This window comes from Muscardinus avellanarius (genome assembly GCF_963383645.1).
Source record: "Muscardinus avellanarius genome assembly, chromosome: 16".
In the NCBI taxonomy this organism is placed as follows: Eukaryota; Metazoa; Chordata; class Mammalia; order Rodentia; family Gliridae; genus Muscardinus; species Muscardinus avellanarius.
This window is the reverse complement of record NC_137802.1, coordinates 32,655,812-32,676,246: the sequence shown is the minus strand read 5'-3', so window position 1 is coordinate 32,676,246 and position 20,435 is coordinate 32,655,812. Positions and strand designations below refer to the sequence as shown.

General features: G+C 46.2%; 2 protein-coding genes across 16 annotated transcripts in view; one reads left to right on the top strand and one right to left on the bottom strand.

Annotated features, from left to right (window-relative positions):
• Positions 1-6,266: 6,266 nt before the first annotated feature.
• DUSP14 (dual specificity phosphatase 14) lies at positions 6,267-6,863 on the top strand (the record flags this gene model as incomplete). Its single annotated transcript, XM_080712146.1, has 1 exon — positions 6,267-6,863. The coding sequence occupies one exon, from the start codon at positions 6,267-6,269 to the stop codon at positions 6,861-6,863; it is 597 nt and encodes a 198-aa protein (XP_080568272.1).
• Positions 6,864-13,265: 6,402 nt separating this feature from the next.
• The window catches only part of SYNRG (synergin gamma), a gene marked incomplete at both ends in the record, with an annotated part of 101,053 nt that continues 93,883 nt past the window's right edge, over positions 13,266-20,435 (bottom strand). For 7 of the 15 annotated variants that reach the window (XM_080713706.1, XM_080713708.1, XM_080713710.1 and 4 more), the window contains 3 exons: positions 13,266-13,397; positions 15,442-15,477; positions 16,122-16,232. In XM_080713706.1, coding sequence (XP_080569832.1) covers positions 13,266-13,397; positions 15,442-15,477; positions 16,122-16,232 — 279 coding nt within the window. Of the gene's footprint in view, positions 13,398-15,441; positions 15,478-16,121; positions 16,280-20,435 lie in introns of all 15 variants that reach the window. The other 8 variants (XM_080713705.1, XM_080713698.1, XM_080713700.1 and 5 more) reach the window with 2 other exon arrangements.

The following is a 20,435-nucleotide window of genomic DNA, read 5'->3' as shown; positions in this document are numbered from 1 at the left end:
TCGGTGCCCTGCACTCTGATCCCTCCAAAGTGGGCCAGGCTCTTCTAATAGGCTCCCTTCTGTCTCCCAGGACACACTTACTAAGTTGATTTGGATGCATCTGTGATGTAATACCCGTGGGTTTTTAAGTTCTTTATGATCAGGTTCTGCTAATCTTAGAACGGGACCAAAGGAGGGCTCCTTGTCGTGCCCTCTGCTGTCAGGAGGGCTTTCTGGACACTCAAGGAGGCCCGGGCTATGGCAGTAGTTCTGGACACTAGGCAAAACCAGAGTCGCTCCATCCACTGGGCCCAGTATTTTCTGTAAGTAGCATTTAAACGTGGTGTTCTTAGGCAGGTGGTGGCTGGTGGTGTTAGAGTCCTATAAAGCAGATAATGAGGACACAGCTGCTCCGTTTTGTCCCACAGAGAAGACATGTGGTCTAGAGCTAGGAGCCTGGACTCCTGGATCTTGTCCTGGTTTTATTGCTTGTCTTCTCCAGGTTGAAATCATCTTATCTTTTCTTTTTCCTTTTCTCTCCTTCCTTCTTCCTTCCTTCCTTCCTTCCTTCCTTCCTTCCTTCCTTCCTTCCTTCCTATGGGTCTGGGTCTGGAACCCAGGGGCATTCAACGTCTGAGCTACACCCCCTGCCCTATTTTGTATTTTTATTTTGAAACAGGGTCTCACTGAGTTGCAAAGGGCCTCACTAAGTAGCTGAGGCTGTCCACGAACCGCGATCCTCCTGTCTCAGCCTCCCAAATGCTGTGATTACAAGCGTGCGCCACCACACCCGGTTTACCATTTCTTTTGGTACTGGGGATTGAACCCAAAGGCGTTTTACCTCCAAGCTATACCCCCAGTCCTATTTTATTTTTTGTTTTGAAACAGGGTCTTGCCAAGTTGCTGAGGCTGGCCTTGAACCTGCAATACTCCTGACTCAGCCTCCCAACTTCTGGGATTATAGGTGTGTGCCATCACATCTATTTTTCTCTCTCCCTTTCTAAACCAGTCGTACAGAGGATTGGGAGGGCTTGTCAGAGGAGCTTCTGTACTGTCTGCCCTCTAAGTGCTCCCTGGCAGAAGCCATTTTTCTGGAACTCGGGCCGGCTTGGGCATTTTAGGCAGGTTTGTTGGCACGGGGCTGACTGGCAGCAGCAGGGACTGAGCATCACGTCTGTCTCCCTTGGATGCTGCCCTGAAAACTCACAATCTGTTTTCCCTGCAGCACCAAGTACCTCTCACTGTTCAACAAATGAGAGGTAACAGCAGCAGCCAGGCTGCCAGGCCTCCACTACAGAGCCGCAGTCCCTGGTGTGGGCTGTCAGCTGAAGAGACCAGTGACCCTCTGCGGGGATCCCAGTCAGGGAGATCCTCTGGGAAAACACGAGGCCGAGCCCCTCCTAATTAGAAACTGGATAAGCTACGTGGACGTGTGGTTAGCATCTTCCAGATTTTCCACATTGAGGAGAGAGTCATGACAGTTTGAAGTTTGAAGGCCTGATTTTGTGAGTCACAGTGACTTTACTTTTTATTTATTTTGTGGTACTGGGGATGGAACCCAGGGGCATTCTACCTCTGAGTTACACCCCCAGCCCTATTTTTTATTCTTTATTTTGAAACAGGGTCTCACTGAGTTGCAAAGGGCCTAAGTAGCTGAGGCTGGCTTTGAACCTGCGCGATCCTCCTGTTTCAGCCTCCCAAATGCTGGGATCACAAGCGTGCACCACCTCTCCCGGCTGTGCCATAATAATTTCTAAACCGCTAGGGTTCAGCCAGGGGAGGACTAGGAGACCGTGCCCGCCGGGGGCAAGGGTGCGCTCACCGAAACCTTTCCTCCCCGCTTATGCTTCGCATCCAGCACACACTTCTCCTTAGGTGCCTCCTTTCATGGGCCTCCTCACGAGGCCCTTTCACCGTCGGCCCGCAGCGCGCTGCTGTGGCATGGACTGTGGACCGCAGATGGTGTCGCCTTGGGAGATACAGTGCTGCGACTCAGGGTGGCCGGACCCGCGCTCTAAACGCCTGTCTCCAAGTGGGGACCTGGGCCGCAGCCCACAGCACCCGCCTCTGCAGTTGCACAGTGTGTCCCTGTCCCCGAGACTCAGCATCTCCTGCAAGATGCAGATTCTCACACTCAGCTCTAAACGAGGGCCGGGGCCAGCAACCTGTGTTGAACAGTCCTTCTAGGTGATTCTGGGAAAATGTGAGAACCACTGCATTAGATTAGTTTTTAATCCCCCTCTTTTGTGCTGGGGATCAAACCAAGGGAGGCAAGTGCTCTACCACTTAGCTGCACTGCCAGACCCTAAAGTTTTAACCTTTCCTTTTTCTTTTCCTTTCTCTCTTTCTCTCTCCCCCTTCCTTCCTTTTTTCCTTCCTTCCTTCTTTCCTTTCCTTTCTTTCCTTTTTTTCTTTTGTTGCCCAGGCTGGCTTCAAACTCTTGATCATCCTGCCTCCCTTAGCCTCCAATTATAGGCATGTATCACCACACCAAGCTTCTAATTTTTATAATATATAAAGTGTGCCGGGCGTGGTGGTGCACCCTTGTAATCCCCGCGCTTGGGAGGCTGAGACAGGAGGATCGCACAGGTTCGAAGCCAGCCTCGGCTACTTAGTGAGGCTCTCAGCAACTTAGTGAGACCCTGTTTCCAAATAAAGTATAAAATAGGTCTGGGAGTGTAGCCCGGAGGTAGAAAAGCTCCTGTGTTCCACCCCCAGTACCACACACACAAAAAATGTGCACCACCACACCCATATTAGTGCTGGGTATGGTGGCGCATGCTTGTAATCCCAGCGCTTGGGAGGCTGAGACAGGAGGATCGCACAGATTTGAAGCCAGCCTCAGCTACTTACAGCCTCAGCTACTTACTGAGGCTCTCAGCAACTTAGACCCTATTGTAATAAAATATAAAAATAGGTTTGTGAGTACAGCCCAAAGGTAGAAAGCCCCTGGGTTCCACCCCCAGTACCACAAAAAAACCCAAAACAAACCCCAAAAAAGTTGTAATCAGTTGCTGCTATCTGGGTGTGCTTTATAAAGAAAGAGGTAGTTTCCAATATAAGCCCTCCACCCCTGGGAGGAGAGAATCCTAGTACTGCTCTCACTTGCTTCTGTTTGTTTCCTTCCTTTCATCCTTGAGACCCAGTTGTACAAGTTCAAACTATTGTAATGATCAAGCAGTAGAACCAATTATTGACAGTGTTTATAGGTTTTTTTTTTTTGGTGGTACTGGGGTTCCTGGAAACCTTTCTACCTTCAGGCTACACTCCCAGACACCTATTTTTATATTTTTATTTGGAAACAGGGTCTCTTAAGCCAGCAAGGCTGGCTTCAAACCTGATTGATCCTCCTGTCTCCGCCTCCCAAGCGCGGGGATTACAAGAGTGCACCACCACGCCCGGCCCCTTTTTTATTTTTTAATTTATTTTACAAATTTTTTTTTTGGCAGTACTGGGGATAAAACCCAGGGGTATTCTACCTCTGAGCGACAGCCCCAGCCCTATTTTTTATTCTTGATTTTGAAACAGGGTCTCACTGAGTTGCAGAGGGCCTCACTAAGTAGCTGAGGTGGTTGGTGAACCGTGATCCTCTGGTCTCAGCCTCCCGAATGCTGGAATTACAAGCCTGTGCACCATGACCGGCTTACCACCAGGATTTTTAAATGCGCATTTAAAAATTTTAAATTAAAAAATTTAAATTTAAAATTTAAATGCGCATTTAAATTTTGAATGTACATTTTAAATGCACATTTTGAATTTTGAATGCACATCTACTTTCTAGAGGTATTCGATTCAAACTTGGTTTAGTAGTAAAAACCCAGGGGTATTGTGTATGTGTGTGTGGGGGGGGTTGGGGACAGAACTCGGGGGCCTCCTGCATGCTGGGCCGATTCTCTACCTCTGACGCACATCTCTAGCCCCAGGTGTAATTCTTTGAACTTCCTGACTGGCCATCTCCTTGCTCCCCTGTCTTCCTGCAGATCTGATTTCTATCCACTGTAACCAGCGCCGCTCACTCAGGACTTCTGGATTCAGAGCAAGGGCTCCAGCGCTCAGCAGACTCCTCAGCAAGTGAGTAGCTGGCACGCTGCCTGGTAGAACCCGGGGTGCTCTTTTCTGGTCGGGATTGCTTTGGGCTTCCTTGTGGTGCTCAGGTGTGCAGAACACACTATCCAGTGAGCAGACTGCTAACATTGCAGGAAACCAATAATTTCCTTTCAATGGTTACTAATATATAGGCATTTTATAGTAAACATGGTACTAATGAGGGAACAGAGACTTTCAGATATTAAGCTAAATTACTTTCAATCCCAACATATCTAAAGCCAGTGTGATTCATTTAGGAATTGAGAACTGGCAGAGGAAAAGTAAAGTTACCATTTAGCCACACCCAGGTCAGGTCAGCTCAAACCCCTTTAAATTATATAGGATTAGCCAGGTGTGGTGGCGCACGCTTGTAATCCCCGCGCTTCGGAAGCAGAGACAGGAGGATCGTGCAGGTTCGAAGTCAGCCGCGCTGGCTTAAGAGACCCTGTTTCCAAATTAAAAAAATATAAAATAGGTCTGGGATTGTAGCCCGGAAGTAAAAGGGCTTCCAGCAACCCCAGTACCACCAAAAACAAACACAAACAAACAAACAATAAATAAATTATATAGGATTGATTTTTTTTTTTTTTTGGGTGATACTGGGGATTGAACCCAGAGGCATTCTGCCTCCAAGCTATACCCCCGGCCCTATTTTATTCTTCTACTTTGAAACAGGGTCTCACTTAAGTTGTCGCTAAGTAGCTGAGGCTGACTGTGAACTTGTCCTCCTGCCTCACCCTCCCAAGTACTGGGATTCCAAGTGTGCACCACCACGCCCTGCAGGAGTGAACTTTTAAGACATGACCTTCAAATCACTTGGGACATTTCCATGGAAATGTCATAGCGCATTACACAAATCTAATTGGACTTTTAAAGTGTTAGGAAACAGCTGTTTTTATTTTTTATTTTTTTATTTTTTGCGGGTTTGGGGCTGGAACCTAGAGGCATTTGACCTCCGAGCTACACCCCCTGCCCAATTTTTTATACTTTATTTTGAAACCAGGTCTCACTGAGTTGCAGAGGGCCTCACTAAGTAGCTGAGGATGTCCGCGAACCGTGATCCTCTGGTCTCAGCCTCCCGAATGCTGGGATTACAAGCGTGCGCCACCACGCCCGGCTTACAGCTGTTTTTAAATAATGAACTAGCTCATGCTTATAATCCCAGCATTCGGGAGGCTGAGACAGCTACCTTCTGCAACTTAGACCTTGTTTCAAGATAAAGAATAAAAAATAAGGCTGGGGGTATAGCTCAAAGGTAGAGTGCCCCTGGGTTCCATCCCCAGTATTGCATGCATACTCATGCATGTGTACACACACACACACACACACACACACACACACACACACACACACACAGAGGCTAAAGTGACCTGGCTTTTTTGTAACTGATCCAAATCAATTTCTTTTTAGTCCAAAAGGTAGTTCATTAAATACATTACTTAATGTGAGACCATTCTTAAGCCTTTATAAGAGCTCTGTGTCTAGAATTAGGTTTAGGGAAATGGAGCCATTGTAGCCCTGGGAATGGGCAAGAGGTATGTAAAGGCCGTGGCTATGGATCCATCAAAATCTCTGATTTCTAATTTCCTTTGGTAAGGGCAGAAACCCGCGAGACTGTCATTCTTCAGAAACCGGTGGGGCATGTTTCTGACTTTAACTTTTCTAAAAATAGGATGCCTCTTTCCATTTAGAGTCTTTTGTTTATTCTGCCATCACCAGAGAGCTGAGTTTTACATTGATTTTACATATTGGTGTCTTAGGTTACTTTTCCTAACTGCTAATCAATAGAAAATGATTTGCCCACATCCTGTTATAGAAAATAACTATTTCAAGCCCTTTCCCCTATGTGCCCCACCGACTTCAGAAGGCTGCGCTAAATCATTTGCATTAATTTTTAATTTTTTGTGTGGTACTGGGGATTGAAACCAGGGCTGCTCTGCCTCTGAGCTATATCCCCACCTCTATTTTATTTAGGAACAGGGTCTTGCTAAGTTACCACACGCTAGCCTTGAACCCGAGACCCATAGACTTGAGGCGATATGCAGGTGCCACTGCGCCTGGCATGAATAGGTAGCACTGAAAGTCCTCACAGATCCCTGTGTCTTGCAGGAAGGCGACTGTGGTTTTGGGTTCCCTGGTGGAAGACAGCCGAACACTTTGGTCTTGCCCCCGACGATGCAAGTGTGACTGCTGGCATCTTCATGAGCTCCAGAGGTCACAGCACGCTCCCACGGACCCTGATGGCTCCTCGGATGATTTCCGAGGGGGACGTAGGAGGCATCGCTCAGATCACCTCCTCGCTCTTCCTGGGCAGAGGCAGTGTGGCCTCCAACCGGCACCTCCTCCAGGCTCGCGGCATCACCTGCATCGTTAATGCCACCATCGAGATCCCCAATTTCAACTGGCCCCAGTTTGAATATGTCAAAGTGCCTCTGGCCGACATGCCTCACGCGCCCATTGGACTGTACTTTGACAGTGTGGCTGATAAGATCCACAGCGTGAGCAGGAAGCATGGGGCTACCTTGGTGCACTGTGCCGCAGGGGTGAGCCGCTCGGCCACTCTCTGCATTGCTTACCTGATGAAATTCCACAACGTGTGCCTGCTGGAGGCGTACAACTGGGTGAAAGCCCGGAGGCCCGTCATCAGGCCCAACGTGGGCTTCTGGAGGCAGCTGATAGACTATGAGCGCCAGCTCTTTGGGAAGTCTACAGTTAAGATGGTACAGACACCTTATGGCATAGTTCCAGACGTTTACGAGAAAGAGTCCCGACACCTGATGCCTTACTGGGGGATTTGATGCAGCACAGCCTGCATCGGCAGCCCTGAGCAGTGCCAGCATCCGCCGCGCACCGTCTGCTCCCCTCTTCCTCTTTCTTTTCAAATGGTTGACCTTTCGTTTTCTCCCAAGTGTTTTTACACTGGGTGTTGAAGTTTATTTTAAGAGATAGGGAGTGGACATACAGGGAATGCATACATTGCTAGTAGCATTTTTAAAACTAGCATTTTGAAATAGTGTTTCTGAGAATCTTTAACTGGCTTTTAATCATTTTTAACAATTTGAACAGTGGAATAAGCTGTTTGGTTCTGCTCTATTCTGAATCCCATGCCCTTTGGCACCGTGGCAGGTGCAGAAGCAGCTCTCTGCAAAAGTCACTTTGGGCCCCGATTAACCCTTTTCGAGACAAGCTTTGCCCAAGGCTGCCAACCAGACAGAGGCTTAGGGAAGACTGACACCGGCTTCAGTCTCTACTGGATTACTTCTACTCTCCTCCCTCTATTAGTTAGTGACTCTGTAAGTTAAAATAATACCTTTGTTATTTAGTTGATAAGTAGTTAAAATCAGATCTGTTGCAAAGACCCTCTTAAAATCAGTGTGCCCCAGGATTATTTTAGCATTATTTTTAATAAATTTATCTGCTTAACATAGAGCTTTTACTAATAATTTCAGGGTGTGTATGTGCATGTGTGTGGATGACAGAAGATGCTGTCCAAAACTGCTGAGCTATGGCTCTTATGACAATTATGAACACTGTTTAAAATAGACATCCCAAGCCAGGTGTGGTGGTACACCCCGTAATTCCAGTACTTGGGAGGCTTAGGAGGATTGCAGATTTGAGACCAGCCTCAGTAACTTAGCAAAGCTCTCAGCAATTTAGTGAGACCCTGTTTCAAAATAAAATATAGGACTGGAGTGGTAAATCTCATAGGTAGAATACCCCTGGGTTCGTACGAACATATACACACAAAAATTCACATGGTGGAACAGTGGAAAACTGTATATGCTCTAATAAAAAGGACTGTTTTCATTTTTTTCTTTATTATTTTTTTTTTGCGGTACTGGGGATGGAGCCCAGGGGTATTTTACCTCTGAGCGACACGCCCAGCCCCATTTTTTATTCTTTCTTTTGAAACAGGGTCTCACTGAGTTGCAAAGGCCTCACTAAGTAGCTGAGGCTGGCTTCGAACCTGCACGATCCTCCTGTCTCAGCCTCCCAAATGTTGGGATTATAAGCGTGCGCCACACCGGCTCTGTTTTTTTTTTTTTTTTTTTTTGCTAAGTGGAGTATTCTTTGCTTGACTATTAACACATAAGTGCTTGAAATCAAACCTCAGTCTAAGCAGTAAGCAAGTAAAAATGGCTTCCTTTAAGAATATCCTCCAAGCCTGGCATGGCAGTGCATACTTGTCATCCCAGCATTTGGGAGGCTGAGACAGGAGGATTGTTGTTCGTGGATGGCCTCAGCTACTTAGGCCCTTTGCAACTCAGCGAGACCCTGTTTCAAAATAATAAAAAATAGGGCTGGGGTGCAACTCAGAGGTAGAATGCCCCTGGTTCCATCCCAGTTCCTGCTTCCCATTAATCCTGATAGCACAGCCCCTTGGGGCTGTGGTGGGGAGGCTGAGTGTGCTGTCTCCTCGCTCTCCTGGGAGCAACGGAGCAGGGGCCAGGTCGCCCTGTGCTGCGCACGGGAGGCCCGCCCGAGTCCACAGCACCGTCAGCCCTGCGTTGTTCTGGCAGGAGGCCATAATTATGCCAGTAGGTCTATATTTTCTGATTTTACCTGTTCTATGGCAGTGTTTCTCCATCTGAATCCTACTTTGTTTTGTACCATTTGCCTACTCATAAACATGCATCATTATTGTCTAAATAGGAAAATTAAAAGGTTACTATAAGAAGAAAATACCTGGTGACAGATATTCTTGATAATTAAGGAAGTTTCCTGTAGGAATCCTGGCAGATGCCACTACTGGGATATAACTAAAAGTGTAGCTGGGCCTAGAGGTGCATACCTGTAATGCCAGTACTTGGGAGGCTGAGACAGAAGGTTCACAGGTTCAAGGCCAACCTCAGCAACTTTGGCAAGACTTGTGTCAAAAAGAGGGGTGTGTAGCTCTGAGGTAGAATGCCTCTAGGTTCAATCCTTAGTACACCCGGACAGCCTAAAACTTACTAAGTGCTTTGGCCCTTAGTTATCCTACTGACTTGCACCTATAAAATTATTATTTTTTTGTGGTACTGGTGTTGGAACCCCGGGGCTTTTCTACCTCCAGGCTACACTCCAAGACCTATTTTATATTTTTATTTGGAAACAGGCTCTCACTGAGTTGCTGAGAGCCCAAGTAGCTGAGGCTGGCTTCAAACCTGTGCGATCCTCCTGTCAGCCTTCCAAGTGCTGGGATTACAAGCGTGTGCTACTAGGCCCGGCTAAAGTTCTTTTTTATTTTATTTATGTTTTTTGCAGTACTGGGGATGGAACCCAGGGGCATTCTATCTCCAAGCTACACCCCTGGTCCTATGTTTTTAGTCTATATTTTTTGAAACAGGGCCTCACTGAATTGTGAAGGGCCTCGCTAAGAGAACCACGATCCTCCGGTCTCTGCCTCTCAAATGCTGGGATTACAAGTGTGTGCCACTGCACCTGGCCAAATCCTTTTTTTTTTTTTTAAACAGTACTGAGAAGCTGGGCATGGTGGCATATGCTTGTAATCTCAGTACTTGGGAGACTGAGACAGGAGGATCACAGGTTTGTGGCCAGCCTCAGCTACTCAGGCCCTCTGCAACTTTAGACCCTGTTTCCAAATTAAAAAAAAAAAAAATAGGACTAGGGGTATAGCTTGGGAGTAGAACGCCTGAGTTCACAAAAGCAATTCCGGTGCTTGAACCCAGGGGCGTTCAGCCACTGAGTTATATCCCCAGCCCTTTTTGAGACAGGACCTAAATTTCTCACGCTGGCCTTGAACTTTCAATCCTTCTGCCTTAGCTTCTGAGCAGCTGGGATTATAGGTATATACAACCTCATCTGCTTTATCAGAAAGAAATCAACCCAGTAAACAAAAGATAAAAAGTCTAGTTGCATGACATTCTTTTTCACTTGTATTTTCTGGCAGGGAAGTTTAACAAGTGGTTTATCAGAATAAACCCTAAAAATATTTTAGAGATCGTTTTATAAACCTAAACATAGCAACTAGAACAGTTCAATGAAATGCAAACAGGAAACAAGTCACACTATCTTTCAGAATACAGGACCCAGAACCACGCCCAACATAAGAAAACTCTACTAAGGCTCATTGCTAACTCAGCCACAGTGACAAAAATAAGATGTCACTTTTTTTTGGTACTGAGGATTGAATAGGAGGGTTCTACCTCTGAGCTACATGCCCAGCCCTTTTGATTTTGTATTTTGAAGCATGGACTCACTACATTGCTAAGGCTGCCTTGAACCTGCAATCCTCCTGTCTCAGCTTTCCCAGTACTGGGTTTGTTCAAGTGTTGCCACTATTCCTGATAATGTGAATGCACTTAAAAAAAAAGCTTATACTATATTCACATAAACATACAAGGAATGAAGTAAAAATTTTGTTGTAATGATATTTTGTTAAAGGTTTGTAAAGTGGCATTTACTTTTCTTTTCTTTTTGGTGGTACTGGGAGTGGAACCCAGAGGCTTTCTACCTCTGGGCTATACTCCCAGACCCATTTTATATTTTATTTGGAAACAGGGTCTCACTAAGTTGCTGAGAGCCTCACTAAGTAGCTGAGGCTGGCTTCGAACCTGTGCGATCCTCCTGTCTCAGCCTCCCAAGCGCGGGGATTACAAGCCTGCGCCACCACGCCCAGCTAAAGTGGCATTTTCACATAAAGCTGTTCTACTCAAGACTTACTTCCCTTAGCTTGACCTTGCAAGGAGAGGGCTTCTGCATATTGTTACTTGGCTTGTACTTCCAAAGACACACTACCCAACCTAAACATGAAACATACGGGCTAATCTCATCTTGCTTTGCATTCTGACATTTGCTGGAATGGTCTACAGCAGATTATAATGCTCCCTTCTGAATGAAAAAATGTCTTTCAAAATGTCAAAGTTTATTAGCTGCTCACAAAGGAAGGTCTGAACTAGAAGGTGTTAAGGGAATTTTCATAGTGGTCCCGGTACAGAGCAAGTATTTCAAATTTCTATAACATACAGCACTTACTCTTTCACAGCTTAGCAGAAAACATCTTTACACAAAACCAAAAACCAAACCAGTACCCCAAGCCCCCCAAATATATTTGTATACAGAAAATACTTAATTTAGAACATGCAACCCATATGGAATGCTAACTAGAAGCCACGAGAAAAATATGGCATAGACAAAATCCTAGTATACCTTGTATCTCTTCTATCTCAAGCATGTCCAGACAAAAATTAAATTACACACTAAGTCACAGAATTTAAAGGGCAAAACACAATACCAAAAGGAAAGTGCTTATTAATCGCCATTCAAGCAAGGGGGTGAAGCTGCCTGACACGATTACACAGTATGGAAATAAGTAACCGTGGTTACTGTTTCCAAGGACACTGGGCTCTTGGCTAACAAAAGCCGAGGTGAAGCCGAATGCCATGTTGAGTCACTTCAATACATGCTCCTAAAGAAAAACAGCCCCACGGGATTCTACACTTTCCAGATCTTTAGTGGTGGGCTATAACAAAACATTTCAAGTATTAAACAGATATTAAAAGTGGTAAATACTTTTTACTGCAAAGTCTTTTTGATGATGCTTACTGTATTTTCCTCTGGCACCTCCCAAGGAGTGACTAAATCGATCATACTTGGTAAAGACAGCTGTGATTGTTATGTAGGTATTTTAGTTGAGGCATTCTAAAATCTAGGAATGGACATTTTTAAATGTCACTGATGGAGGCCACTGTGACAGAGGAACAGTCCTTGTGGCATTTCCCTCAAATGGTTCAGCAATAATTCTCGGAGAAATATAAAAATACAAAAACAAAACAAAACAAAACAAAATGCTCTATCTACACTTTTCTCGGAGAAATATAAAAGGTGAAACACCACAGAAGATGAAACAATGCAGAATTCCCTTAAGTTCTGCCCTGGAAGGGGACAATAATTATGCAAAAGCAGCAGGCACATAGACAAAGTCAACCTTTTCAGTGTTTACAAATGAAAACTAAGTTTGGGTAATAAAACCCAAGTCATATAAAGCCAAACAAACAAGATTTAAAAATCTCTTCAGAAAGCACATAACCAGCAATTGAGAGAAATGTACACCTAGATGGATAGATATTTCTTAGAAACAGCAGCACTTAGCCATTTGGTCCTTATCCCTCTGATTTTATGCATTCAGTTTAAATGGCAAAAAGTCCTACACCAGAGAACAAGAGCCTTTTCCTTCTAAAAGTCAGTGCTGTTGCTGAAAAATTTTCTCCCATACATTTTACTGCTCTGCTCAGTGGGCTGGGAGCGCCACTTGCTCCTGCTGAGTTAATTTTCAGATCTCTCTGACAGATCCTACAAAATCAGCAGTGCTGGGCCTGTTACTGTCATCTTTGGAAATGTGGAGAGAGGATGCTGCCAAGAGCTCTCATTCCTTGGACCTTCCCAAGTCATGTCTGGAAAGTCCCAGGCTTTGTCTGGTCTCTGTGTGAGGCCAATGAGTTTCCAGTGAAGACTCTGAGAAGGGAAGGACACTCATCCCAACACACAGGCCTTGGGCTTCTGTCAGGATGGACGGTCCTCTCCACTGCAGGGCATGTTTTGGGAGAGTCTTCTCAAAAGCAGGACTTCAGAAGTGAAGGGAGGAGGTGAAGGTTTAGTTGCGGCAGCAAAGATGACAGGCCTGCCCTGGCTGCCTGCTACTGTCCAGTGGAGACGAGCAAAGCTTTCTCTTTAAGAAGACAGAACATCAGTTTAGCCACAGTTTCCCCCTTTCCACCTCAGGTATCTACAAGCTAAATGCAGAGAAATGCATTCTACTTCACAGGACCACGTATTTCCTAGATATAACCAGCACTGGCTTGAAATTGTCCTGCCAATTCTGGTCCTACGACAATAATTTATTTTTCTTCAAATGTCAATTCTTCACAGTTTCCATAGTGGAGCAGCAAGTTATTCCTTAAAGAAAACAATGGCCCATATTTTCAATCATTTTAAAAGAACAGAAATGAGTGAACAAACTTTTGATGCCAGGTGCAGTCTGGGAAGGGCAACTCGGCCTCCGCTCCCAGCAGTGGGCGCCGGGGTCGTAGGCTGGCTGGCCGCGGGGATGACTGTGTTTCTCCACCCTCCCTCTTGGGGAATCTTCATACAGATTCGTGCATATAAACTCTGCGGTACTCACATTCTGTTTATTGGCCCCTGACACCCCAAGGGGTTTGATAGGAAAAACACAACAAAGCAGTGCTTCGTAGAGGGTTTCCTCAGAGCAAGTCAGGCAGAATGAGGCCAGGAGGCTTCGGTTCAACACAGTTGATCCAGAAGTTGGCACAGCTGGCATGGTACTGGTGCCCTCCATAGGCCAGCTTGAAACTGTCTGTTTCTGAGTTGAATGCCTGCCGGAAATAGAAATGTGGGGCAAGTCAGGCCTTTTCTGATTTGACAGCTTATCAGCGAGCAACAAGGATACCTGGCCAGGTATCACAGAGGCGGAGGCCAGGATGGCACACACACGAAAGCTGAGCAGGGAGCCCTGGGGATCCGGGGAGAAAGTCCTGTAGACTGCTAACCAGAGTATAAAACTGTTACTACTCAACCTAGTTTCTCCAAAAGAAGGCCAGATCTTTCGCAGAGAGGGCAGGCAGAGGCTACGGGGAAGAGATGAGGGTGTGTCAGAGGAGCTCTGTGGCTGACTGCCATCTGCCATCCTTCACAGCTCGGAAGGCTGCCCTCCCCAGACACGGCTGGCGGACTCTAACCCGCATTTCTGTGGATGATTACAGCCTTGTCATGGCAAAAAACAAAACAAAACAAAAAAACAACTACATGAAAAACCCTGTAAGAGAGTTAGAAAGGAATCCATAGCAACTGTAGTGACTGTTAGGATCTAAACTATGCTAGATGGATGAGGAGCTGAGGACAGCAGCCCCTCTGACCTGCAGTTCCCCGTATGCAGCGTCAGTCACTCTCACAGCAGCCAGTCCAAAACATTAACATCTGCTTTCAGTCTTCTGTGAGAAAGACCACATTCAGTTAACTTTTATTTATTTATTTATTTTTTTTGTGGTACCAGGGATGGAACCCAGGGACATCCTTCTCTGAGCTACACCCCAGCCTTATGTTTTAATACTTTATTTTGAAACAGGGTCTCATTAAGTAGCTGAGGCAGTCCACAAATCATGGTTCTCCTTGTCTCAGTCTCCCAAATATGGGGATTTACAAGTGTGCGCCACAATGCCCAACTCCCAGCCCTACGTTTTATTCTTTATTTTATTTTATTTTGCGGTACTGGGGATGGAACCCAGGGGCATTCTACCTCTGAGTTGCAAAGGGCCTCACTAAGTAGCTGAGGGTGTCTGTGAATCACGGTCCTCCTGTCTCAGCCTCCCAAATGCTGGGATTACAAGCGTGCGCCACCACGCCTGGCTCCCAGCCCTACTTTTTATTTTTTATTTTGAAACAGGGTCTCACTACGTTGTGGAGGGCCTCATTAAGTAGTTGAGGCTGGCTGCAAACCTGCGATCCTCCTCAGCCTTCCAAATGCAGGATTACAGACGCGTGCCACCATGCCCAGCTTCACCTAACGTTTATAATAGCATATTGTTATAATTGCTCTGTCTTATGATTGCTAATCTCTTACTGTACTCAATTTATAAGTTAAACTATCATAAATATGAATTTATGAGAAAAAGCAGCAAATATATGGTTCAGTACTATCCAGAGTTTCAGGCATCCGCCAGGGTTTCGGACCATATGCCTTGCAGATCAGGGGAGACTACCATAATTACAAAGTCCCAGCAAGTATAGGTTTGATTTTTTTTTTATACTTTTTTCGATTGTTTTTTATGGGGCCAAGGATCGAACCCACAGCTTTGCACGTGCTAGGCAAGCGCTCTGCCACTGAGCCAAATCCCCAACCCCAAGTATAGGTTTGATAAGAAATAAGTGGACATTAAACATATAGGAATTAGTTCCAGGTCCATAATGCTTAAAGTAGGCTACAGTGGCAGGAAAAAGAGGCCTAACCCTGGACCACTGCCCAAGATTAGTTTTCTAGAACGCTACAAGGAGACAAATACAACTCCAGTCCCCAGACGATTTGTTTTTGTCTATGAAGAGCTAAACCTGGAAGTGCTCTGATCTCATTCTGTGGGTCACCACCACCTCCAGTCTCCTAGAAGCTGCTCATTCTGTTACCCTGTTGATCATAGAGAAAAATAACGACAACACCAGAAGCCAGTTATGAGCACAAGCATGCAAACAAGACAGCAGTGGGGCCACAGACACGTTAGTTGACCGAATCAAACATTATGGGAACAGAGATGACTCAGTAAAGGGCTCATGATTGGAACAGTCCCGGATGGCAACAGAATCATCTGTTTGCCTTCCACACTCAAAATTCAGATGGAGACGCTAAGATAATGTGAAACCGGTTCATACTTTTTTAGGATGTTCTTCTGCAGGCTTCTCTTCTTTCTGAAATAATGTTGAAACCATAAAGTCAAAAAAGTCCCCACAACAGGGCCTCTTGCCTCCAAACGTCCTCACAGGCTTCAGCAGTTCTCTTCGCTCCCCACTGCGCACAGCATGCCACAGGCACAATGCAAACAGAGCTCAGGAGAAGGGAAGGGCTGTGTGGTCCTGCACAGCACCCAGCCGCTCTCAGGAAGACATGCATTCGCTCTTAAGGCTTTGGCTTTCCCTGGGTGTGTGTGGCATTGAGGATTGAAGCCAGGGGCTGACCTTTGAGCTATACTGCCAGCCCTATTTTAGTTTTTACTTTGTTGTTGTTATTATTATTGTTGTGTTATTATTATTGTTGTTGTTGTTAATTTTTTGGTGATACTGGGGATTGAACCTAGGGCCTTTCACCTGAGCTCTACCTCCAACCCTATTTTATTTTACAATGGGGCCTCACTAAGTTGCTGAAGCTGGCTGTGAACCTGTGATCTTCCTGTCTCAGCCTCCCAAGTCCTGGGATTTCAGGGGTGCACCACCACACCCAGCTGACGTTCACTCTTTAAAATCCCTCTCTGTGGTCACACCTTGCAGTGAAGGTTGTCCCCCAAGTCATGTTACATAAGCACTCTGCCCTCTGCAGGGGAAGGCGTATGACTTACTCGACTCCTGGAGTCCACATTTAGGAGGCACACGCCGCAAGCAAGTTCCTGAGCATTTTTAATCCCAGGTCGCAGCATACAGGAGGAAAAATCCAGCGAATTCTCATCTGGCTGTGAGGAAGACAAGACAATTGGGTCAGAACCCAGAATTTCAAATGCTGTTTCCTTCACTTGTGGATCATCCGTCCCAGTCGGTCTGGCAGCAAATTAACTCCTTACTACCACCAATACGACAGCTCAATTTCCTAAACCATTGCTGAGTACCTGCTATACCGGAGGTGCTAGGGACGCCAGTACTAATGAAGCATGCTTCCTCTTTGAGATCACACAGTCGAGGGTCAGGTGGTACAGTAAGTACCCTGAGTGCCACAAGTACCTTAGCGGTAAGAACTGAGTGCCAGGGCACGTGGGAGGGGCTCTTAGCCCAACCCCAGGAGAAAGGAGTCTCAAGTTGGAGCTGTTTCCCAGAACCCGGAATCATCTTGGCAGAGTCCTGATGGGAATATGCCAGGAGAAGGGGACGGTGTCAGGCGAGGTGGGATTGGGAAGGATACTGAACGTATAACAAGCAGCACCAAGCAAAGGCCTTGGAAGAAAAGTCCAGATACAAGAGGAAATCTAGAGAGTGGGTGCCATGCTCATCAAAGGAGGAAGATGAGGCTCAAACATAAGGGCCTTGAAAGGCCCAGAAGGGAAGGCAGGCGCACAGACTGGATCACGGCAGGGCAGGCTGACATACGCTCCTCCTGGTGCGGTGAATGGGCTGTGTGGCAATTCTCACAGGCGGCCCCAGGTAGAAGGTGGCTACGGCCATCCTGGAGCCGTACTGAAGGGCGGAAGGCAGGCAGGCGGCAACAGTGGGGACAGGACAGGGACGTGCGGCGGAGGGCCAGGGAGGCAGGATCTGCAGTCGGTGGTCTGCTGGATTGAGGAGGGGAGACCTGGCACGGAGGGTGCGGTGTGGGGACAGTTCAGTAGGTATAAGATGAGGTGTAGCTGCTGAGGGACGCTAAGTCACAGAAAATAAAAAATCAGATGTTCTCTCTAATATGTGGAAGTGAGGGAGAAAATAGGCCATAGGAGGAACTCTAGACGAAGAAGGAGACACTATAGATAAGCAAATAAGGCGACCTAACTGAGGACGGGAGGGGGAAGAGGGAAATTCTCTAATGCACATGATGTACTTTAACAAACATATCAACGTCAATCACTAAGCCAAGCATGGGAAGGAGGGAGTGGGGCGGGGATTGGGTAAGGGCTAATTGGGTGACGTGTGCACGTATTCCTCCACCATCTTGTACTCATTATGATGTAGGACTACAATGTACCAATAAAAATAAAAAAAGAAAAAAGAAGAAAAAACAGGGCTGGGAGTGTACCTTGGAAGCAGAATGCCCTGGGTTCCAGTACCACAAAAACAAATGAACAAACAAAAAACCCCCAAATATAATCGTCTTTACTGTAAATTCCATAAATCAATTGATCTTCATGAAATGTTTTGATTTTTTTTGTGGAACTCTTGGATTCACAGACACCCATTGGTTACTTTTAAAAATATGTGTAGCTCTGAAATAAATACTGGCTGATGTTTCCATGCTAATGACTAAGACTAAAGTGAAGCAACAAAGACATGATTTCAGAGCCTCACTCATCTACTAAAGACCGGAGTAACTTCACTGCTGAATAGTGGGGAATACTTCAACTCTTATGCTATTCACAATATAATGGTACAGACAGCGCACTTTAAAATGTAACCTGCATTAACATTTTCTCTTTTGCCTTTTAAAGTCAGGACAGTCAGCATCTGAAGCACTTGCTCATTTCCATGCCATAAATCCTCCCACCATGGCGGGCTTCAAGCTAAAGCCGGATGTATGGTGGTGCTGCCACCTGGTGTTTGTGCCATATGGATACATTATTCTCAGGGGACTGTCACCTGGTTTGATCCAAGACTAAAGAAACCCATCAATTCCAAGAAAAGAGGAATAATAGTTGGTTACCTCATGACAGACATAAGTCATTCCCAAAGCTAGATAATAAATAGATACAGAAAAGAACTAGAAAGTCTTGAGTATTCATCACCTCTCTTTGGGTACTTCTACCTCTGTTTTGTTTGTTTGTTTGTTTGTTTGTTTATTTATTTATTTGGTGGTACTGAGGGTGGAACCCAGAGGCTTTCTACCTCTGAGTTATACTCCCAGACCTATCAGGGTCTCACTAAGTTGCTGAGAGCCTCACTCAGTAGCTGAGGCTGGCTTCGAACCTGCGCGATCCTCCTGTCTCAGCTTCCCAAGCGCAGGGATTACAAGCATGCGCCACCATGCACAGCTACCTCTATTTTAAATACTATTTTAACTGCAACTGAATTTTTAGTAATGGCTGTGTTTAATAACTGGCTCACAAAATTAGTATAAATTTTAACAATCAGCTTTTGTAAGCCAGAAAGAACTGGATCCCCACGCCACTGAGACTGGAGGAGGTTTTCAGGGAGGATCTGGATGCAGAGGAGCTCTTCTTGGCGGGCCTGCCTTCTCTTTAGCAGGGGCAAGATGATCAGCTGTGTATTAACAGCAGCACCTTGAGAACTTGGTGCAGCCGCGGCAGCAGTTGAGGTGGATGGGCTGCACAGGCAGTGGGCGGCGATGGCGTGTGCATGGGGACTGAGCAGGTGGGAAAGGACGTGAAGACAGAAAGGGGGACCAGAGCAAATATTTTTTTTTGGTGGTGGTGGTGCTGGGGATTGAATCTAGGGGCATTCTACCTCCAAGCTACACCCCCAGTACTTTTTATCTTTTTGTTTTGAAACAGGGTCTCTTGCTAGGTTGCTGAGAGTCTAAGTTGCTGAGGCTGTCCTCAAACCTGTAATCCTCCTGCCTCGGCCTCCCAAGTACTGTGTACACCATGTGCAGGTGTACATATATGTGCCGCCATGCCTGGCTCAAGTGTCCTGTCTAGAGAACCAAGCCAAAGAGCAGCACGAGCGGACTGTGAGAGGCCGCGGCTCCCCTCCTGGCTGTGCTCAGAGGTCAGCTGGCTGCTCTGGGCGCTGTGGAGGCCTGGCAGCGCGATGCAAGCGCGCTCAGGGGGCACGGGCGCGGGCACTGAGCCCGAGTGGGAACAAGGGCCTGGCATGGGGCTGCTGGATACTGAGGTCATGACCCAGGATGATGACAAATTGCTGCCAGAGTAATAGCTACCTCGCTATAGTTATTATAGGCTCAATGACAGAGGGGGTTACCAAACTGTTTCAGAGCAACAAAGAAAAACTATTACATATTTGTCATTTCTTCCCTTGAGGAAAAAAGGGTTCTCCCCAGAAAAGTGAGTGGATTACATATGACGTTTCCCCATCTTTTCTAATGTGAAATAATGTATATCCTGAACTAGCTTAACAAACCACAGCCAGGGGAGGAAAGGGCCACGTGTGCGGTGTGCTCCCACTGTACATGAGAGAACTCTGATCCGGCGGCAGGAGTACGTTCCCATGACCTCAGCCGCGGGGGCTTATTCCTCTCGTCTCTCTGCTCTTGTGGTGCAATCCTGCTCACTGTGGCCCCTGCGGAGCGGCTGGTACTATCACCTGTTTATGCTCAGTTCTGCCATTTGCAAAACGGCAACAACTTCACGTGCCTGACTCCCTCCGTTGGCTGGTGTTGGGACTCTCAGGGAGTTATAAAAACAGCTCTGGAGGATTTGATCCCCACTACTGGAATTTTAAAAAAGTGTAAGGCTGGGAATGGTGGCACATGTGAGGCTGAGACAGGAGGACTGTGTAGGTTTGAAACCAGCCTCAGCTACTGAGTGAGGCCCTATTTCCAAATAAAGTATAAAATAGGTCTGGGAGTATAGTCCAGAGGTAGAAAGCCCCTGGGTTCCACCCCCTAGTTCCAAAAAGAAAAAGAAAAAAAAAAAAAAAGAAAAAAAGAAAAGAGTGCTTGGTGTGGTGGCACACTTGTAATCCCAGTATATGGGAGGCTGCAGGTTCACAGCCAGCTTCAGAAAGTCAGGCTCTCTGCAACTTAATGAGACCCTGTTTCAAAAATAAAGAATAAAACAATAGGACTGGGGGTACAGCTTGGAGATAAAATTCCCCTGGGTTCCTTCCCCAGTACTACACACACACACACACACACACACACACACACACAGACACACATACACAGACACACACACAGACACACACACACACACACACACACGGCTTCTGGAAAGGAAAAAAAATTACTCTAAATCATTCTCACAATTATTCACTTTGGCAAATAAACTCTAATCAGCTCCTTTTTTTTTTTTTTTTTTTTTGCGGTACTAGGGAAT